Source organism: Nyctibius grandis, chromosome 6 (assembly GCF_013368605.1).
Source record: "Nyctibius grandis isolate bNycGra1 chromosome 6, bNycGra1.pri, whole genome shotgun sequence".
In the NCBI taxonomy this organism is placed as follows: Eukaryota; Metazoa; Chordata; class Aves; order Nyctibiiformes; family Nyctibiidae; genus Nyctibius; species Nyctibius grandis.
Window position 1 is genome coordinate 54,894,150 of NC_090663.1, and position 19,635 is coordinate 54,913,784.

The 19,635-nt window shown below is 39.1% G+C and overlaps 1 protein-coding gene across 2 annotated transcripts in view; it reads left to right on the plus strand.

Moving 5' to 3' along the window:
* The window catches only part of CCSER1 (coiled-coil serine rich protein 1), a 680,898-nt gene that overhangs the window by 392,992 nt on the left and 268,271 nt on the right, over positions 1 to 19,635 (plus strand). For both annotated transcript variants that reach the window (XM_068404065.1, XM_068404066.1), the window contains exon 8: positions 8,820 to 8,897. In XM_068404065.1, the coding sequence (XP_068260166.1) occupies positions 8,820 to 8,897 (78 nt within the window). The remainder of the gene's footprint in view (positions 1 to 8,819; positions 8,898 to 19,635) is intronic.

A 19,635-nucleotide genomic window follows, 5' to 3' on the forward strand; every position in this document is an offset into this window, starting at 1 on the left:
TAAACATCATTTGCAATTTAGAATGTGCTGAGTTAATGATTCCTGCACTCTGCCTAATGCACGTGCTGTTAAATCTATGTGCAAAGAGGCTGCCACTGACATTAATCACAGCCTACGAATGTCCCTGCGTGCACAGAGGGAAAGGAAGCTGCAAACCAACAGACATTTGACAGGCAGTGCACTTAAACATCTCCACTTAGAGGCCTAAAGGACAAAAGTGCATAACATTAGCATTTCACGCGATAGGGAAGAAAAACATAATGTTAAGAACTGCCTTTAATATTTTTGAAAGCTAATGAAATAACTTCCCTAAGTAAAACTTTATATTAAATGTGTTGCAGAATCATCTGTTAGTTGTTGCTACAGGATTTTCATAAAGCTGTTATTTTGTATTGTATTTGTTTAACCAGAGAGTTTTTTCTTCAATGAATACTGATCGCCACCAAAATACCATGGAAGAAATTATGGGGGTAAAAAAACAAAAAACAAAAAAACAACCAGACTTCCAAAATGGATGTTTTGGAACAGACTGAAATTCTGTTCGTGTACCCATGCAGAACCTGGCAGCGTTTAAAATCATGTACACCATGAAAGTGATAAATGTGGTTGCTCTAAAAAAGGATAAAGGAAGAAAAAAAATCCAAGGTTATAAACTATGTGCTCGCTTTGTTTACCAAACTTTGACAGGTTTGTGTTCGTTTTCATGTTAGTTTTGTGTTTGTGTGTCAGCACAACTCTGCCAGCTGAATCATGAGCATATCAACTAGAGGCAATTTTGTGGCAGTGTATTTTAATGCAACTTTAGTGCAGGAATAATCTGTCTCATCCATTTTGTCCTAATCTAGGTTCTTGGAAGAGTTAATTCTTGCTACACTGTGAGAAAGGTAGTGTTCTGTTCCCATGAGATAAATACTTGAAATAAATATGTTTATATCCTTGAATAAGGTTTAGGATAGTAATTTTCTAACTTGCAGTTTTTTCTAAAAAGCCTGAACACTGGTTTGCTTGGCTTATAAGCACTTTAATTAAAGACTTTACATGTCTCATCTCCATTTTCAGGTAGTAAACTTAGGAAAAACACAACTTAAATGAGGTAAAACCTGGTTATTCTTGATGATCAAGTATTTTACAGCTGATGGTTTAACAGTTGCTGTGTAAAAGAACAGTAACCAGATTCACATCTTCAGTGGGGCTATTTGATGCTGTTTGGTTAAGTAAATGAGAGCTGTAATTGAAGAGAATTTCACTGCAATATCTGTGATGTCCATTTAGAAAAAAATGCTGAAATATTGTGAATTGAAGGTGTGCAAGTTGGATCTTCGAACCCAAATGTGTAGTCCTGCTTTGCAGTAATCTTGCACATAATTGTACTGAATGCTGTTCACTGTTGTGGACTCTGAGAAGAAAACTGAGCCCAGAAATGCATATCTAAAGTGAATGTATTGAAGTTTAACGGTGTGAGGAAGACTGCTTTTGTGCATAGGACATAAGACTTGGACTGTGGATTTATGCAGCACTCTAACTCTGCAGATGGTTTCATACAAGACCTTGAAAAATAAGTCACCTATTGACTGTTTTTCTTCAAATATTTGTAGGAAGATCAAGTCAATAGCGCTAATGTTTTTTTTTGTGTGTGTTTCGTTGTTGTAAGGCTTAATGTCCCTGTATCACAGTTTCTGGATTCTCAAACTGGGATAATATTGTCTCCTAGGCTTGTCTGTTGGGTGTCTTATATTTTGGGACTGGATTGTATTTGTCTTGGCGATCCTAGCAGTGGTGTAGCAGTGATAATCTAAAGACATATGGGTTGAGAGAGAGCTAATTATTAGACAAGCTACTATAAGACTTAGGATATTTTCTTGGACATCTGGATACAACTGCAACACAAATTACGGCCAACAACTTATTAAACATTCAAAACTATACTTGTAGATATAACTTGTGCATGAATGACTATGCTTGATGTGTCAGCCTTTTGAAGGTTTTTGTGACTGCACTACTGCTTGCTTTTTCTTCCCTTTCAATAACTTTCTCAAGTTTCGGGTTTTGTTGCTGTTGCGGCGGGGGGGGATGTTAAGATTGACACCACTTGTTATGGCCATATTATTCATAAAGTGTGACCATATAAATTTTTTATTGTATTGCATTATTCAAAGCATGCATGTCCACATCTGGGCCATGTATGAATGAGTGATTTGTAATTTTTTTATTTTAGAGATGTGGTGACTAGGAAAAGTTCCTCTATACTTTCAGTGATGTGTGTACAAAAACTTATGTCTTAAAGGATCATTGACTCTTATTAAGGCTCTTTTCCTGTCTCTGGCATTCATCAACTCAGTGGACAAGGAGATTCACTTTTCCATGTGTTTTCTGTTTCTAATTACATAGCCTGTGCTCTCAAAGCTTGGAGTCTTCTTTTTATTGGTAAGGTCGTACAGCACTCAGCAAAACAGGTTTTTCTCTTGTAGAGCTTGGGGATGGAAAGCTTAAGAAAATACTTGGGATTTCAAAACTTTTAAAAAAATAACAGTAATAACCCTGTCTGGCTACGATCTAGTAAACCTTTGCATTACTGTGAGTAAGGTTAGCTGGCATGACTATAGTGGGGATTGTAATTCTGTTAAGATTTGAAATCTTCCTAAATATTTTTCATCTTCAAAGAGCTATTATGAAGTGATTGCACTTTTAGAAGTTGGGTTCTTTTCATTGAATGTATTCAGACTTGGCAGTAACTAATTATTAAAGTATTGCAAACTGCTTGGAGACAGACTTGTCTTGGACATTCTTGATTCACACCTGGATACTGTGTTCTGATAGAAATCAAAGCAGAAGGGATGTCATCTTTCATTCCAGATACCGTACTTACCATATACTTAGGACTTTGCCTTTGTGTTTTACAAAAAAATTGTAGTGAAATAACTGAAAAACTACTTTGGTTTGAAATAGAGACCTATGTGAAAACTATGAAAAGTTCACTAAAATTCCATGTTCTTTTGGTCTTTGTCGTTTACAGTGATTCGACAGAACTATAGCACTCAATGAAACTTCTGCTTGTGTATACTTGGGCCAAGTTCTCCTTTGTTTTTCTCCTGAATCATGGGCTAGTCCCCTTGGGGATGATCGCACCCATTTGCCACTGCGACTCCAGAGTAATGCTTCTAAATTTGTTGTGGCTTTTTGGCACCTTATTTCTTAGTACTTTATCTGTTGAGTGTTGAACCGTGCTCTAGCTGCTTTCTTATCCTGTGCTCGAGAGACAGCTGGGCTTTTTGCTGGGCTTCACAAAGCATTTTCAAGTGTGATGTGATTCAGGTGTATCACAGCTGATCACTAGAGCTATGCTATGTGTGTTATGTTTTCTTCCCAGACTGAGACTCAAACCAATAGGGACTCATTTTCTAGGGAAATAGCTGTCATATAGTCCATTCTGTAGCTTATTGTAGTCTGTAAATTAGGTAGAATAGATGCTGGAGAGCAGGTTTTTGTGCCACTTGTTATCCCTTTGCTCTCACTGCCTAACTGCTGCTGTTGATTAAGTTTAATCCCAAAGCACATCAGAATTAAAAGACTTTGCATTTTTATAAGTCTTCTGAAGAAAAGCTTTTCTCCCCCAGTTCTGTGGCAAACGTTAGTTGTTATTCGCAGTAGAATAAATGCCTGAAGCAAGGGAAATGATTGCATGTAACTTGTAAATCTGACTGCAATGCTGATGCTGACAATTGTAGGCTGTTTGGATGCATGCTGAGAGAAAACCCAAATAAAACAGATCTGTCTTCATAAACTCGTACAATAATCTGTATAGACTATAGGAGAGAGATGTTGAGTGTTTTGAATGTGAAGAGATTTTAAAGCAGAACGTTGTGAGATTAATTTTAATCTAAGTAAGAATAAAGGTGAAAGAGCTGTTAGGAAAAAAAAAATATCTTTAATATGTTATCAACTGGACAAAATAGATTCTTAGTGACAAATGCCACAGCCGTACTGGCTAACAGACTTCTGATTCCTCCAAAACAGCTGGAATGGTAAGTTTTGCTGTTTGATTTAGTATGACCCTTCAAGGTAATTTTCAAGCATTTTCTTTTTGGCATTTGCAATTAAGCAAAGCACCACAAGTGGTCACCATGCTGTCACTGATAGGGAATTGGGTAAGAGAATGGTCACAAAAAATAACTTTGACCTGCTCACAGTCTAAGCTATGAAAATTGTTTTAATGCTCTTCTGTTCAGAGAAAGAACGTTGTAAAAAGCCAATCATATGCTTCAAGATGCATTAACCTATACTGACTCCCTAAATATAAGTAGTCTGGTAGTAACTGACTCTACTTTTTGTGAAGACTAAGCCCATTTTCACTTACTATTTTATCTTGTATTTCACTTATCTGTTTTATCTGTAATGTTTTTACATGCATGTGATCAGCTGTTGCCTGTTATCTTCCTATTTCAGCACCTCTTGGTGACTTATTACAAACATAGTAATAAAATAATAAGTATATATACAATGACACTCTTGTACTAGAGGTAGTTTGAGTTATAAACTACATGTGAATTTATTCCCATGTGAAGGAGTAGCTTTACCATCATGGCCTAATGCTTTTCACTAAGGCTGTTGAAATACTTCAGTTAGTAATCTCGGAATGTAAGCAACTGCAAATGATGGAGAAAATGTCCTTCCACATAGTTTTTATCTCTCTCTCCACCCAACACACCACTCACACACACACGTACGTGAGAGGGAGGGGTTGCGATGAATGTTGCTGGCAATGTTTCTATGAGTTATCTGACTTAAAAGGTGCCAGCAGCTCTTCTTGCCTTTTCACTAGTTAGGGTAAACCCAGAGAATGAGAATTTTTCATGCTCTTATCCCTGTCGCCTTGCAAGTGTACTCTTGATGCTATTTATTTTAATAAGGGGGAATAACAACACACAGAACAGTAATAAAGGATGTTCATTTATGCTCTATTTTAAAAAGTCACCTAGAATTACTTTGACCCCAAAAATCTAAAAATATTTTAAAAATAAATTATTTGGTCCCTTCTTGGTCTTTAGAGAGGCAAAGGCACCTCTTTTGTTTACCCTGAAAAGAAGAAGGGTAAGGAAGGATCTATTTGCAGTCTTTTTACTACCTAATATCTTATAGAGAAGGTTGAGACGACTCATCTCAGAGATACACAGTGAAAGGGCAGAAAGCAGGAGAGTTGGACAACTGAACCTTCTGTGGTTCTGTGAAATATCTCAAAACAAAAATAGGAGCATTAAGGAAGCACCTTATACTGTGTTTTGACTTTCTCAAAATCCTTACATTTCAACATAGACTTATGAAAAAGCTTTTGGAGTCTTTTTGGTGGTTGGGGAGAAGGTGATAGGGTGCAGCATATGCAGTTGGTGGTATGAAGACTGGGTCATGTATGGAAAAAGTCACTAATTATTCAATTTCACTAGGAAGCCTCTGAAAGAAGATAACTTTGGTGTTTTAAAATGGCAGGAAGGTCTCAAGGAAGTTTCAGTACTTGAAAAATTGCTTTAAAATGTTACTTTATAATAGTAACTGTCTCTAGGAGTAACGATGTGATGGCAATTGAAGGCTGCTATGGGAATGTACGTCCAGGTAACTTATTTCTTTGTTATGAATTAATGTTAAAGCATGCTACTTGGCTTGTAAAGATCTTTTATTTGTCTGATTTTGCTATAGTTGAGAAAAAGGGACAGGTTTTTAGTTCCAAAAGTCCTTTTCCAGTACCTGGGCACCTGGAAGTTTGTCAGTCTTTCCCCATTTATATTAGTGAGCTCAGTAAAAAGTAAATAAAAAGGTTGCCTTCCTTTTCAGACTGCCTCTCACTTAGTGCCATAGGCTGTTGCATTCGTGGCAGCACTGCTGGGTTGTTGACTGTTCCAATGCCAAAAAACAAAGTAACTGTGCAGACTCAGACATATCAAACAGCATACTAAGTAACACATTTGCAAAAGCAAAACTAATTGATACTTGGACATCAGTTCTTTTCAAGTGACTATTCTTAGTAAGATTTTTTAAAAGAAAGTATTTGGGCAAAGGTGCAAACCTCCTGCAAGCAATCTTTGTTCGTTGGAGAACACGACCTCCCGGCAGAGGGTGTTTGGTTGTAGCTGGGAGCTGGGATCTGTGTCTGAAATGTTGTGCTGTACATGGATAGGAACAGTAAATCTATGGCCAAAAGCAGACAGTGTTGTAAATACCTAGCAAATGTTGCCAAGTATTTACAATAGTTTATTATGCAGTAAATGAAGTGTCAGTTTATACTTTTTTTTGGTGTAGAGGACGATTAATATGTATTTTTGTGTGAAGATCTGCTACACTTCTACAGAAACAGTTACACTAAAGTTTTGCATTTAGCTTGCTTTGTGTAGTATGCTATATTTTATAGATCTCAATTTCACATTATAGTGTAACAATTTTTTTTCCAGCATTTTTCCACGTTAGTTCATTATGAAGTCTGTCTATTGATACAGTCAATGAAGCATGAAATTATATTTAAAGTATCAACTTATCATTTTAAGAAGTGTTTTTATATTGGGAAGAACATTTTATAGTGTTTTTTGATGTCTAATACCTTTAATATTACTACAATTATTTCATAAACAAAGGTACATCTTTTGGAGCAGCTACTTTACTCTGGCAACAAGAATTATAGAAATAAAGTAGTGCAAATTAGGGAAATGTAACTGAGATGAAGTTGAATGACTGTTAAGTGTAAGTAGCCTCTTCCAGTAGAATGCTGTTTTGTGACAAACTGTAAGTTGTCTACATTACTGCATGGAAAATATTTATCTTTGTGTGTGATTTTAATATTTTTGCAGACTTTTGCTGCATCACTGGAAATAAGATAAAATACACTGTGTTCTTATATTTAATAATTTTGAAAATAATTCATATTATGAAAGTTGTTTCACATCAACACAATTGAAAGTACTCTTTGTGTAGAGTGAAGTGAAGATACAACTTGTCAACATGGACGTCTTTAACTTCTGCTCTGGTAAAGATGATAATGTGGGGTCAGAACTTGGATGTGTTAAAAATGTATCTCACTGCATATATGCAGTTAAATGAGCAGCTCACAGAAAGAAATGGATTTGGTTATTCCAACCTGCCTAGCTTTCCCAATTAATTGGTTGACATAATAAAGCTTTTGATTTCTTTTTTTTTTTTTTTTTTCCCCCCAGTTACTTCAAAATATATATTTGTGAATCCACAGAGAAAGTATGCAAATGTTATATTTGATCAGCTACACAGTTTAATACTGGATTTGGTCCAATCATAATGTTACTTGAACATTCAGTCTCTGGGAATGTCTGGGTTTGTAACCAGAAAATTCATGGAGCTTCTAAGCAACAAAATGTTATTGTCTAAATAAGTAAGTAGATATATAACAATGTCTGTTTTCTAAACATGCAAAAATGCTGTGAGCAGTGAACTAGTAAATTTAAACCTTGAGAAGATGAAGCTTTTCTGTCAGAAATGAGATTACCTTTGCAATGAATTCAGTTTTAACTCAGTAGTTACATCAGCAAGTTTGGATGCAAGTTGTCTCATACCAGTGAAGTGATAGCTCTGAATTCTGCCTCCACGCCCTCCTATTTGAAGAGTTTAAATACTGGAGATAGGGTCATTTAAGTGATGTTGTCTTCCTGCTGTTGACATGCTTTTGGGCAAAATTCACTTGACATCATGATGTGCATCTTGCCTTGAAATTAATAACATTTGATTTTTAAAATACGTAGAGGAGATACTTATAAAGGAAAACACAACTGAAAATATTAACATTTCTATGTCTTTATTTAAGTAAAAACTGAGATTCATTCAACTACAGATTTAATTATCTTGAAATTCAATTTACACAAATTCTGTTTTATGGTAATACATACCTGTCAGTAATATTAAAATGTACTATTGTAGGTCTTGAGGAATTTGCATCAAAGATAAGTATTTTGTATGCATATAGCTGAAAAATAAAACTCAATCAGTAGATAAGAAAACATAAATCAGTGCAGTAAAGGACTTTGTGTTCTCTCTTCATGGAACCTTCCCCTCCTGTGTGCCTTTTCCTGCCTTATCACATGTATTTACCGTTGTTTCATTGTATGCTTTCTCCTGGGAAATAATATAGTATATGTAAGGGCTTGATGAGGATCAACATTTCTACTTAGCGAAGAGTTTCAAATGAAGTATCAAAATGCTTTTTTTTGATGAATCATAATTATATCAAAGCAGCCAGATTCCTTTGCTCAAGCCTGTCCCAGAGATTCCATGCCACGCTTCCAAAAATGATTGAGGTACAGAGGGACAAGATGGGAAAAGCAATCAGTACAATACCCAAGAAATGTTTACGGTTGGCTAACGTGTTTGTGTCAGGCAAGGGGGAAGTCACCTCAGCGTTATGATCTGCGGTGGAGCTTGCATGTTCCTTAATGTTTCTTAAAAAAATGGTTTCTTTGCTGTTGGAATGGTGCTGGTGTTTGCAAGAGTCACTGCTGCTGCTCGGTGCTTTGTACCTATATCTGCTCTGGAAGAAGATTGCTTTGCATCATGCTTCAGTGACACCCTTCTTGTGAGCCCAGCTCTACCTCATAGTTGGGCTTTCCGAGTCCACTGTCGGTTTAAGAGAAAGATAAGTTGATGAAAGGAAATAACAGTAAGAAAATCAGCCTCCCAGTGAGAATAGTGCCATAATAAATCTGTTTCTGAACAGCTGTCCATGCATGAGTTTTGAACTAATCTGGATATTTGGAGCTGCAAAGCCCGGTGAGGAAAAACATGGCTCACCTATGATATGTTATTTTGTTTTACAGGAAAAGGCTCAATGCTTTCAGAAGGCTCTTGCTTCCCAAGCAGATAAATCGACGCAGACAGAACTCATAGGCCATGATGTAAGTAGCTGTATCGAACAGTATTTATTATCGTCTTTGGGGTGTTCAGACTTCTGTCAGCCTGTTTGCCTCTGCTGCTGTTGTGTCCATGCATTGATTTAGTGGGATTTACTGGGACACCATTCATCATTTGCTCTTAAATGATTCTAAAATACCTTCTGAAACATGAGAAGATAATTACAACTACCTGCCAGCATACCAATGCCCTATTAATTTTATGCTTTACAAAGAGTTGAGAATTAACATAAGTAAATGTGGAGGATATGTATTAGTGGGTTGTAATTTTTTTCAGTATTCATTTGCACACTTACTGACAATTTAATGAGGTTATTATGTTTATAATATCCATATGCTGTCCAAACATTATTTGAATTTTTAAAGATAATGGAATAAATACAATTTTGCCAAGTGATGTTAAAATTCTGTTTCCTGAAAAGCATCTGTCATAATTTCTGCTAGAAGGTGAATTGATAGTATGTATCCTCATGAAAGAACATAGTCAGGGAAGATTCCTTAACTGTAGAAATATGTTTTTTCCCATTTTTTTTTAAGTGAAAGTATTCTGCCTCTGGGAGATTGGTTGAATATGTGTAAGACTCATTTGTTTATATGAGCCTTCTTGAATAATCTTTGATTAAGAATGCCACAATGTGGAATATTTAGCACAGTTCTGTTTTGTGATTTGAGCAAATTCTAACAATACTTCTTACCGAAGACTGTTCTGCAAAATAAGGCTGTGGTTCTGCATTGGTGTATATCAACATGCTGCTTCAAATTTATAAACGACACTGGAATTAAAGCAGGCTTTGAAACCTTCCTTTCAGTATGTCTTGTATCAGTGGAACATGAAATTTTTGTCTTCTGAGTCTTTGGATAGTCTTCTGAAGATAGAAACATAAAAATTTCACATTTTAATCTGAAAACTTCTTGAATCAAACTACACTGTTTTTTTTCAGACTGTCTTTTAAGCTGATTCAAGCCAGAAGTACTAACTTCTTTTAGAAAAATAAAGTACTTTGGACAAAAAATTCTTAATAATTATTATTTTTATATGTATTATTCAACACTTATGGGTTGTGGTTTCTTTTCTTTTGAGTCTATTTTATTTAGGGAAAATAAATTGGTACTTTACTCAATGTACCTATCTGCACTAATTTCTTGTTCATGGGTTGCCAGATATGAACCCTTATTTTCTGCTATGTCTGTGAAATAACATGTTGGTATTTACTGAAACTGAGGTGTATATATTAATGGTGAAAATCCCATAATATTCAAAAATACTTGAAAACATTCTTGTATGTTGCAATGCTATATCCCTTTCTTCCGGGACTAATTATCCTTAACAGCTACTTTTTTATGTCTTGAATGTTAAATAAAAGTCTTCCACTAAAAATGAGAATAAGCAGTTTGTAGGGTTGGTTTGCTTGTTTGTTTTTTTTTAACTGATGTGATTTATGCATTTGGTTGTTCTCTCCCAAATCAAATATGTGGTATCTCATGCTGCACAGACCATGCTGTTAACAGATTTTTTTTTTTTTTTTTTTTTTTTTCTTTAATCTTTCTCCAGTCTGTGTTCCCTTGGAGATTGGGGGGGAGGTCAGTAAAGTAGATGATTGCCCATTCTGCAAAAAAATTAGTCTCCTCCCTCAAACAGATACAGTTTTCTGGCTGAGATCTGAGTATTAAAGTTAATAACAATAACTTTAAAAAATCCTTTTCTTTAGCAGCATTCCCTTCAACATTGGTGGAACACATTTTTCAACCTTTCTTGGTAAAATGCTTCTACCATGTCATGGTTGCAATCATATATTTTCTTATACAGGGTAAAGCAATGTAAGAACAAAAGGAAAAGTGGATTGTTTTTGTGTGGACCAACACATCCACCTGTATTTATCTTGTACAGAGTACTTGTGAAAATTACATTACATGGAATTGATTACAGAGAAAGTTGAACTAATCTACGGGAATAAGACATGCTTCCTATAATCATTGTGAAGGGAATTCAATGAAAAGGAATGTACAAAGATTGTACATTGATATTATTAAAAACTTTTGGTGACTTATTTATTAGATTGTGCAGGTTCTCTTCAAAGGATAGCTGTTACAGGTAATGATAGGTTCAGCTGTGTTTCTGTTGAAACCAAGTGGCAATTGCATTTGTATTCTTTGCTTTTATATGAGATTTTTAAAGAGCAAGTTGTAACCCTGGCAAGTAGTATCTGTACATCATTTTATTCAGGATGTGCATAAGTGTGTATAACTACAAGAATATTGTGTTAATGTGAAATTAGATTAAATGGAAAAACACAAAACAGATCAGAGAATGCAAGATATAGTTTTCACCCCATTAGTCACACATTCTGAGAATAGCATACATTGATTTCTTCAGATATCTAGTTTAACAGGTAAGCAGAAAATTTAAGTTCATTCCATCATCACTACACATTTGTTGCTGCAATTCCAAAAGCAAACAAACAAACAAACAAAAGTTACCTGTTTTATTTCTCATCAGTGCCACTTTAGAAGCTAACAATAACCGGATAAAAGTGTTATCAGGAATTTGTTTAGCATTATTTAATCAATGTTGTACAAATATTGATACATACACTTCAGAATGTAGCATTTCAGAAATCCTGAAGTTAGTTCTTCTGTGAACAGTTTGGTTTATATTCTTTCATATTCTTTTGTTTCACTGTATAAACTATAGTTACCTATTATGCAGTGCAAAAAAACCTGAGACAGGCTAGCCCCCAAAAGAAAGCAATACTCTGTTTTCTGGACAACGTATCCAGTAGTTGAGAGACTGTTCTTTAGCCTTGGAGTTCATTTAGATGCGTCGTTAAAAGTAGATGGAAGTTCTGACTTTGACTTAGATGAGGAATGAATCCTTTCGTCCATAGGGTGTATAGTAATGAAAAAAGACTAGAGGCTAGTCTATATTTAGGAAGGAATGGGTGAAGGAGGAAATGCAATGTTTCAAAGTGAAGAAATGTTCTTGTCTCTGTGGAGCTGCTCTGAAAAAGTTTAAACAGTGTTGACTGAGTGTTTTGGGTAAGTATTGGAGAGATTACCAGAATGGAAGTTAATATAGTGTATTTTATGTTAGTGGATATGACATAGTTACAGTCAGATTCTGGCTATCAAGATGATCAGCAATGTTTGGATCATGCAATCTCCTGCAATACCTGTTAATTGTTGGATAATACTTCTCATAAATTTCTGTTTTCTGCCATGCAGCACACTGAGATTTTTCAACTGAAATTGCTTTAGAGTACTGTTTTAGCAAGCAAGTGGAAGCTGAAGTCTGTAGCAGTAAAGATAATGTGTCTCATAAAGAACTGTTTGAACTGCAAAGCACACTGCTTAATCTCTTTTCTATATTAAAATGATCTGATAAGAAACTTAATTATGGAATTAAAACATAAAGTTTAAAATAAGTTTAGATAAGGAGGAAAAAGGTCTTCCATGATGGGAAATGCTACAGTTTCCTTAAGTGATTAACATGACCGCTTTGCTACTGGACTAAATTGAAAGTAAAATATCAGTCCAGCTTCTGTGTGTATTCAAAGGAAGACATTAGAAAGTAATCCAGGTTTCTTAGAAAGCTAATTGCTTTCTACTGCAGAATGTAAAGGGATCTCGGCCTTATGACAGACCTAAATTTATTCTGTTTTCCAATATGTGCACTGAGAATCATTTAAAACATGTTGGGAGTGTTGCAGAAAGAGCCATGTGCCCAACAAATTGATGTGGGAGACTGCTAAATAATAAATGATTAATGTGACTTAATCAATGCCAAGTTAACCTCCTTCATCTTCATTTGTTTGCAAAGCCTTATTTTATTGATAGATCAAGGAATAATTTCTTCCATGTCAATCAGATTACTAAAACAGACCGGAAGATAAATAGATACAGTCAAGTAGCATTGTGACTGGTTACAAGATCATGTTAAGCGATACAGCTCTAGTAATGGCTGGTAGCTAAATAGGTAGTCCAAAGTATCATGCAGGCATCACACAAACACTCTGCAGCGTGTGCCATGGCTAATGAGTTTTCATTAAAATGTGTCTTGAAAGCAGAATTAAACAGAGTACAGGTCTCTATTTCTGTCGCCAAAAGAAGTCTGACTCAGCACTGCTTTGTCAATCTTTATCAGTCTTTGGATGAAAAGAATTTGTACTTAATTTTATTCTACACAGAGTAGAAATTCCTAAGAGCTGACATGATTTCTACAATGTCTTTTCTTGTGCTGGTATTATAAGTTTCACATCTCAGAACTGCTATTCTATTTGTTCTTTGTCTTTCATACTGAGAGTAAAGCTGATGTAAACAGGCTTTGGACTGGTCCTTAACTCATTCCCCATTTAATGAGAATCCTTTCCAGTTTAGTGATCCTTACGTTTTGTATTATGCTTCAAGAATCTCAGACTGCAAACTTGTGTGGTATTGCTCCCAATCTGCTTACTGTCTGATTTGCATAGCTACAAACAAGAATTGCCTTTCCTTGGTGATCACCAGCATTGCATTTACAGCAGTGCTGGGTGATACACAAGTAGATACTGACTCAACACACCTGTACTACCATGCAATATTAAAATTAACAGGTATCCATACTAATACATTTTTCCAGGTATTCGTTTTGTAGCTTGCTGTACATTACCTTGGACAGCATGCCTCTGTTTCCCTCTCAAAGCCTGGGCACTGCTTTCTGCAGAGCCTCTGTGTTTCATTAGGAGGGAGTGGAAGATGTGGAGGTGGATGCTCTAACTCTTCCCCTCCACCTCCCTTCTACACTCCTCATCCTCCCTGGCAGCCAGCCAGCATGGTTTATGGATGCTGTGAGGGACCGTGTTGCATCATGTCCTCTACTTTAGGAAGGCAGGAGGACAGAATACTGAAGTACTTGAACTTCTTGAGCTTTCCAGTTTAATCTAAATCTGTTCCTGCCCACAGTATTGCATAGGTTGTTACAGCATGAAATAAGTTGCATTTTGCCGCCTAAAACAGAAAATACATCCTGCTTCTGCCTCCTCCCGCCCCACCTTGGAGACTGATGTCCACTTGCTATTGTATGTTACTACTAGATTATTTTTCTACATTTATTTCTTATTTTCTCTCTTAGCTTGTTTTCTAACATATACAGTGAAATAATGCAAACTTGTGCATAATAAAACTCTCTCTAATGCAAAATTATTTTTAAAAAAAAACCCAAAACCACCTTTAGAAATCAAATAAAATGTTAACCATTCCAGTCTGCTTTGCTTGCATTTCTGTGTACCTATTCATATCTGGATATCCAAGTTCTTGGCATGCTAATTCCTTTCACACAACTCCCTCTAGCAATTATTTTCCCTTCTTATGTCCAATTTCCTTTTTTAAGGATACAATTTCAAATACCATTTCAAAATCTACATGTGTTTTAGGATGGTCCTACTTGTGCAAATTCTGTCAAACTTTCACCCATTAATAGTGAAATCTTATGCTGAAACTTTTTTGGTTTTAATGATTGCCTCCTGCCAACCCTTACCAAACATATTGCCTCACCATCAAACCCCTATGTACTTGCTGTTTGAATTCTGTTTAGCCACGAAGTATTGAACAGGAATGAATTGTTACACCTAGTACTGCTCACTACAGGGATAAACAGTTACCAGTGCTGAACTTGCCAGAGGTTGCTTGCTTCCACTGAGGGTTTGGTGTCTGTGGTGCTTTACAAAAAGTGATACAGGTTTTCACATAAGTGAACTTCAGAAGTAACTAGGTTCTGGGACAGAAGCTGAGGTTTGCCATATGGAAAAGACAGGCTTCCACTAATCACTTTAATTTTGTGGCTGATTATCGACAGGTATTATGCATTTAATTTTGCCATCTCTAGGAAAAAAAGAAGAGTAAAATTTACATTCTGTAGTGGTGCTCAATTAGTATGAATGATCTTCAGTTTTGATTTGTGGAATGCAAGTTGGCTTCTGGCTGATTGTATAAGTAAACTGTGTGCTGTTTAAATATTTGTAGTAATATGTGGCTTGATGATATAATAGCTGAGATTCCTAGTAGACCAGAACTTAATGTAAAACTGTGGTCTCTGTACCTTTGAAAATATTGTATTCCTGTAATATACTCTGCAATAACAGTGCAATGCTTTTCTTGCCTATTAAGTTTTCCATCTTTCTACTTATTCTACATTTCTCTGTCATGAACTTATTCTGTCTTTGTATCTGCCGTTGTGTTGTTGCTGTCTTGCTTTTAAAGTACAATAAAATATGAGGTACTTAGACATATAGGCCAGACTTACTGTCGCTAACTTTTGTTTAGATGTCTTGGGCGGGGGAAAGAAGGTGGCGAAGAAGGAAAGGAAGGTGTTTAGTTATTAACTACTTATTCATCCTAGAACTTCTTTTTATGAAAATAGTGATTTTCCCACTTTTTCTGCTTTAGCTCCATCACTGTCTTCTCCTTAGACTTCTCCAGAGGTTTACTTTCTTACTTAAGAATATCCATCTAGACATTTTGTCTCATTTCTTATTTTTACTTTGATTTCTGTGTAGTACTTATAAGTGCATATGATTTACCAAAATGTTATTACAGTAGTGTGTTTTCAGCATGTTATAGTTGCATTGTTTCTTTCATAAAGGTGCTACCAGGCAGTTTGTGACATCTCACAGAATCACAGAATGTTAGGGATTGGAAGGGACCTCGAAAGATCATCTAGTCCAATCCCCCTGCCGGAGCAGGATTGCCTAGACCACATCACACAGGAACGCGTCCAGGCCGGTTTTGAATGTCTCCAGAGAAGGAGACTCCACAACCTCTCTGGGCAGCCTGTTCCAGTGTTCGGTCACCCTCACCGTAAAGAAGTTTTTCCTCATATTTATGTGGAACCTCCTGTGTTCCAGCTTGCACCCATTGCCCCTTGTCCTGTCAAGGGATGTCACTGAGAAGAGCCTGTCTCCATCCTCATGACACTTGCCCTTTACATATTTATAAACATTAATGAGATCACCCCTCAGTCTCCTCTTCTCTAAGCTAAAGAGACACAGCTCCCTCAGCCTCTCCTCATAAGGGAGATGTTCCACTCCCTTAATCATCTTTGTGGCTTTGCGCTAGACTCTCTCTAGCAGTTCCCTGTCCTTCTTGAACTGAGGGGCCCAGAACTGGACACAATATTCCAGATGCGGCCTCACCAGGGCAGAGTAGAGGGGGAGGAGAACCTCTCTTGACCTGCTAACCACACCCCTTCTAATACACCCCAGGATGCCATTGGCCTTCTTGGCCACAAGGGCACACTGCTGGCTCATGGTCATCCTGCTGTCCACTAGGACCCCCAGGTCCCTTTCCCCTACGCTGCTCTCCAACAGGTCTGTCCCCAACTTGTACTCATACATGGGGTTGTTCTTGCCCAGATGCAGGACTCTAAACTTGCCCTTGTTATATTTCATTAAATTTCTCCCCGCCCAACTCTCCAGCCTGTCTAGGTCCCTCTGAATGGCTGCGCAGCCTTCCGTTGTGTCAGCCATTCCTCCCAGTTTTGTGTCATCAGCGAACTTGCTGACAGTGCACTCTATTCCCTCATCCAAGTCATTAATGAATATATTGAATAGAACTGGTCCCAGTACCGACCCTTGAGGGACTCCGCTAGACACAGACCTCCAACTGGACTCTGTCCCATTGACCACCACTCTCTGGCTTCTTCCCTTCAGCCAGTTCACAATCCACCTCACTACCCGATCATCCAGACCACACTTCCTCAGTTTAGCTGCGAGGATGCTGTGGGAGACCGTGTCAAACGCTTTACTGAAATCGAGATAGACCACATCCACAGCTTTACCATCATCTATTCACCGGGTTACGTCCTCACAAAAGGTAATCAAGTTGGTTAAGCATGACTTCCCATTGGTGAAGCCATGCTGAGTGCCCCTAATGATCCCCCTATCCTTGATGTGCCTAGAGACAGCACCAAGAACTAGTTGTTCCATCACCTTTCCGGGGATGGAGGTGAGGCTGACCGGTCTATAGTTCCCCGGGTCCTCTTTCTTGCCCTTTTTGAAGACTGGAGTGACATTCGCTTTCCTCCAGTCCTCAGGCACCTCTCCCGTTGCCCACGACTTAGCAAAGATGATGGAGAGTGGCCTAGCAATGACTTCCGCCAGCTCCCTCAGCACCCGCGGGTGCATCCCATCAGGGCCCATGGATTTATGGACGTCCAGATTGTTTAATTGGTCCCTGACCCAGCCCTCATCTACCAAGACAGATTCCTCCTCTATCCTGACTTCTTCTGGGGCCTCAGGGGTCCGGGGCTCCTCAGGACAGCCTCCAGCAGTATAGACAGAGGCAAAGAAGGCATTCAGTAACTCCGCCTTCTTTTTATCCTCTGTCTCCAGGGCCCCCACCTCATTCATCAGTGGGCCTACATTGCCTCTAGTGTTGGCTTTACCTGCAATGTATTTGAAGAAGCCCTTTCTGTTGTCCTTGACCTCTCTTGCAAGGTTTAATTCCAAGGAGGCCTTAGCTTTCCTAGTTGCCTCCCTACATCCTCTGACAACAGACTTATATTCCTCCCAAGTGGCCAGCCCCTCCTTCCATGATCTGTACACCCTCTTCTTCCACTTGAGTTTGCCCAGCAGTTCCCTGTTTAACCATGCAGGTCTCCTGGTACCCTTCCTTGACTTCCTACCTGTTGGGATGCTCTGATCTTGAGCTCGGAAGAAGCAGTCCTTGAATGCTAACCATCTTGGGCCCCCTTACCTTCTAGTACCCTGTCCCATCGGATTTCCCCTAGCAATTGCTTGAAAAGGCCAAAGTTGGCCCTCCTGAAGTCCAGGGTTGTGATTCTGCTAGCTATTCTGTTCCTGCCACATGAGATCCTGAACTCTACCATCTCATGGTCACTACAACCAAGGCTGCCCTCAACCTTCACTGCTTCAACCAGACCCTCCTTGTTAGCGAGGATAAGATCCAGCAGCGCTCCTCTCCTAGTTGGCTCATCCACTGGCTCATCCACCATTTGCATCAGAAAGTTACCATCAATGCACTGGAGGAACCTCCTGGACTGAGGATGGCTGGCTGAGTAGGCCTCCCAGCAAATATCAGGGTAGTTGAAATCCCCCATGACAACCAGGCCCTGTAATTGCGAGACTGCTCTCAGCTGCCTGTAGAAGGCCTCATCACCGTCCTCATCCTGATCCGGTGGCCTGTAATAGACACCCACAACAGTATCACCCCTGCCAGCCTGCCCCTTAATTCGCACCCACAAACTCTCAACTCGCTCCTGATCCGCCCCTGGACAGAACTCAATACATTCTAGCTGCTCACTCACATAAAGAGCAACTCCACCACCTCTCCTTAGTGGCCTGTCTTTCCTGAACAGGACATAGCCATCCATGACCACATTCCAGTCATGCGAGGTGTCCCACCAAGTCTCTGTGATTGCCACTAAATCATAGCCCCCCGACCGAACACGGATTTCCAACTCCTCCTGTTTATTCCCCATGCTGCGTGCATTGGTGTACAGGCATTTCAGGGAGCGAGCTGGGCACACCGATTTCACCCCAGGAGGATGGGAGGCCTCCTGGTCTACCTCAACACTAGAGCGTTGCCCCAGTGGTGCAAGCCCAGCTACTACCCCATCCCCCTTCGAATCTAGTTTAAAGCTCTCCGAATGAGCCCTGCTAATTCCTGTCCCAGAACCCTTTTGCCCCTATGACATAAACCTTTCCCATGTATTACCGTCACGCCTGTTGTCTTATAAAACCAGCCATTATCAAAGAACCCAAAGCCCTGCCTGTAGCACCAGTCTCGTAGCCAGGCATTAATAGAGAGAATCCTACTATTCCATCCCACATCATCACCTGAAAATGGAAGGAGGGAGGAGAAAACAACTTGTGCCCCAGACTCTTTCACCAGCCGTCCTAGGGCCTTGTAGTCTTTCTTCATCCCCCTCAGACTCCAGGATGCAGCTTCTTCCCCACCTGTCTGGAAGATCAGCAGGGGGTAGTAGTCTGTGGCCTTCACCAGGTTGGGGAGTTGCCTGGTGATATCCCTGATTCGGGCTCCAGGCAGGCTGCAGACCTCCCTGTGATGGGGGTCAGCTCTGCATATTGGGCCCTCAGATCCCTTTAGGAAGGAGTCTCCAACCACTAAAACTCTTCTCTTCTTCCTTGTGGAGGAGGTAGCTATACGCCTGTCAGGTTTTTCTGACTGTGGTGGGACCTCTGATATAGGTTGCCTCTCCACCACATCCCCATTGGACCAGCTGTATTCCACTAGGGCTTCATATCTATTGCTCAGAGGCACCTGTGGAGGCAAGGTAGGCAAGGAGGGCACTCGCCTTTTGCCACGGCCATAGACTTGCCTCCACTCACTCCTCTCTTCTAGGTTACTGTTTTCCACCTGAGAGGGGCAGAGTACAGTTGTCCCTCGATCCTGGGAGCTCTCTGGCAGGTGCTCCCATTTTTGTTGCAGGGAAGGCAGAGCCTGGCTCCACCAGTCTATCTCCATTTCAGCCTCCCGAATGCTCCTAAGCCTTTCTACTTTGGCTTGAAGCCTTTCAACCTGGCTTTGCAGCTGTGCCGCTCGGCCAAGCAGATCATCTACCTGCTCACAGCGCACACAGCCCCCTGTCACCACAGAGACGCTGTAGCATTCCCTGCAGCCTGTGACCTGCACCATTGCCTCCTTCCGTGGGAGCTCTGTCTGGGTTCCTACATCCATTTTGATCTTCTTCTGCCAGGTAGATACCATT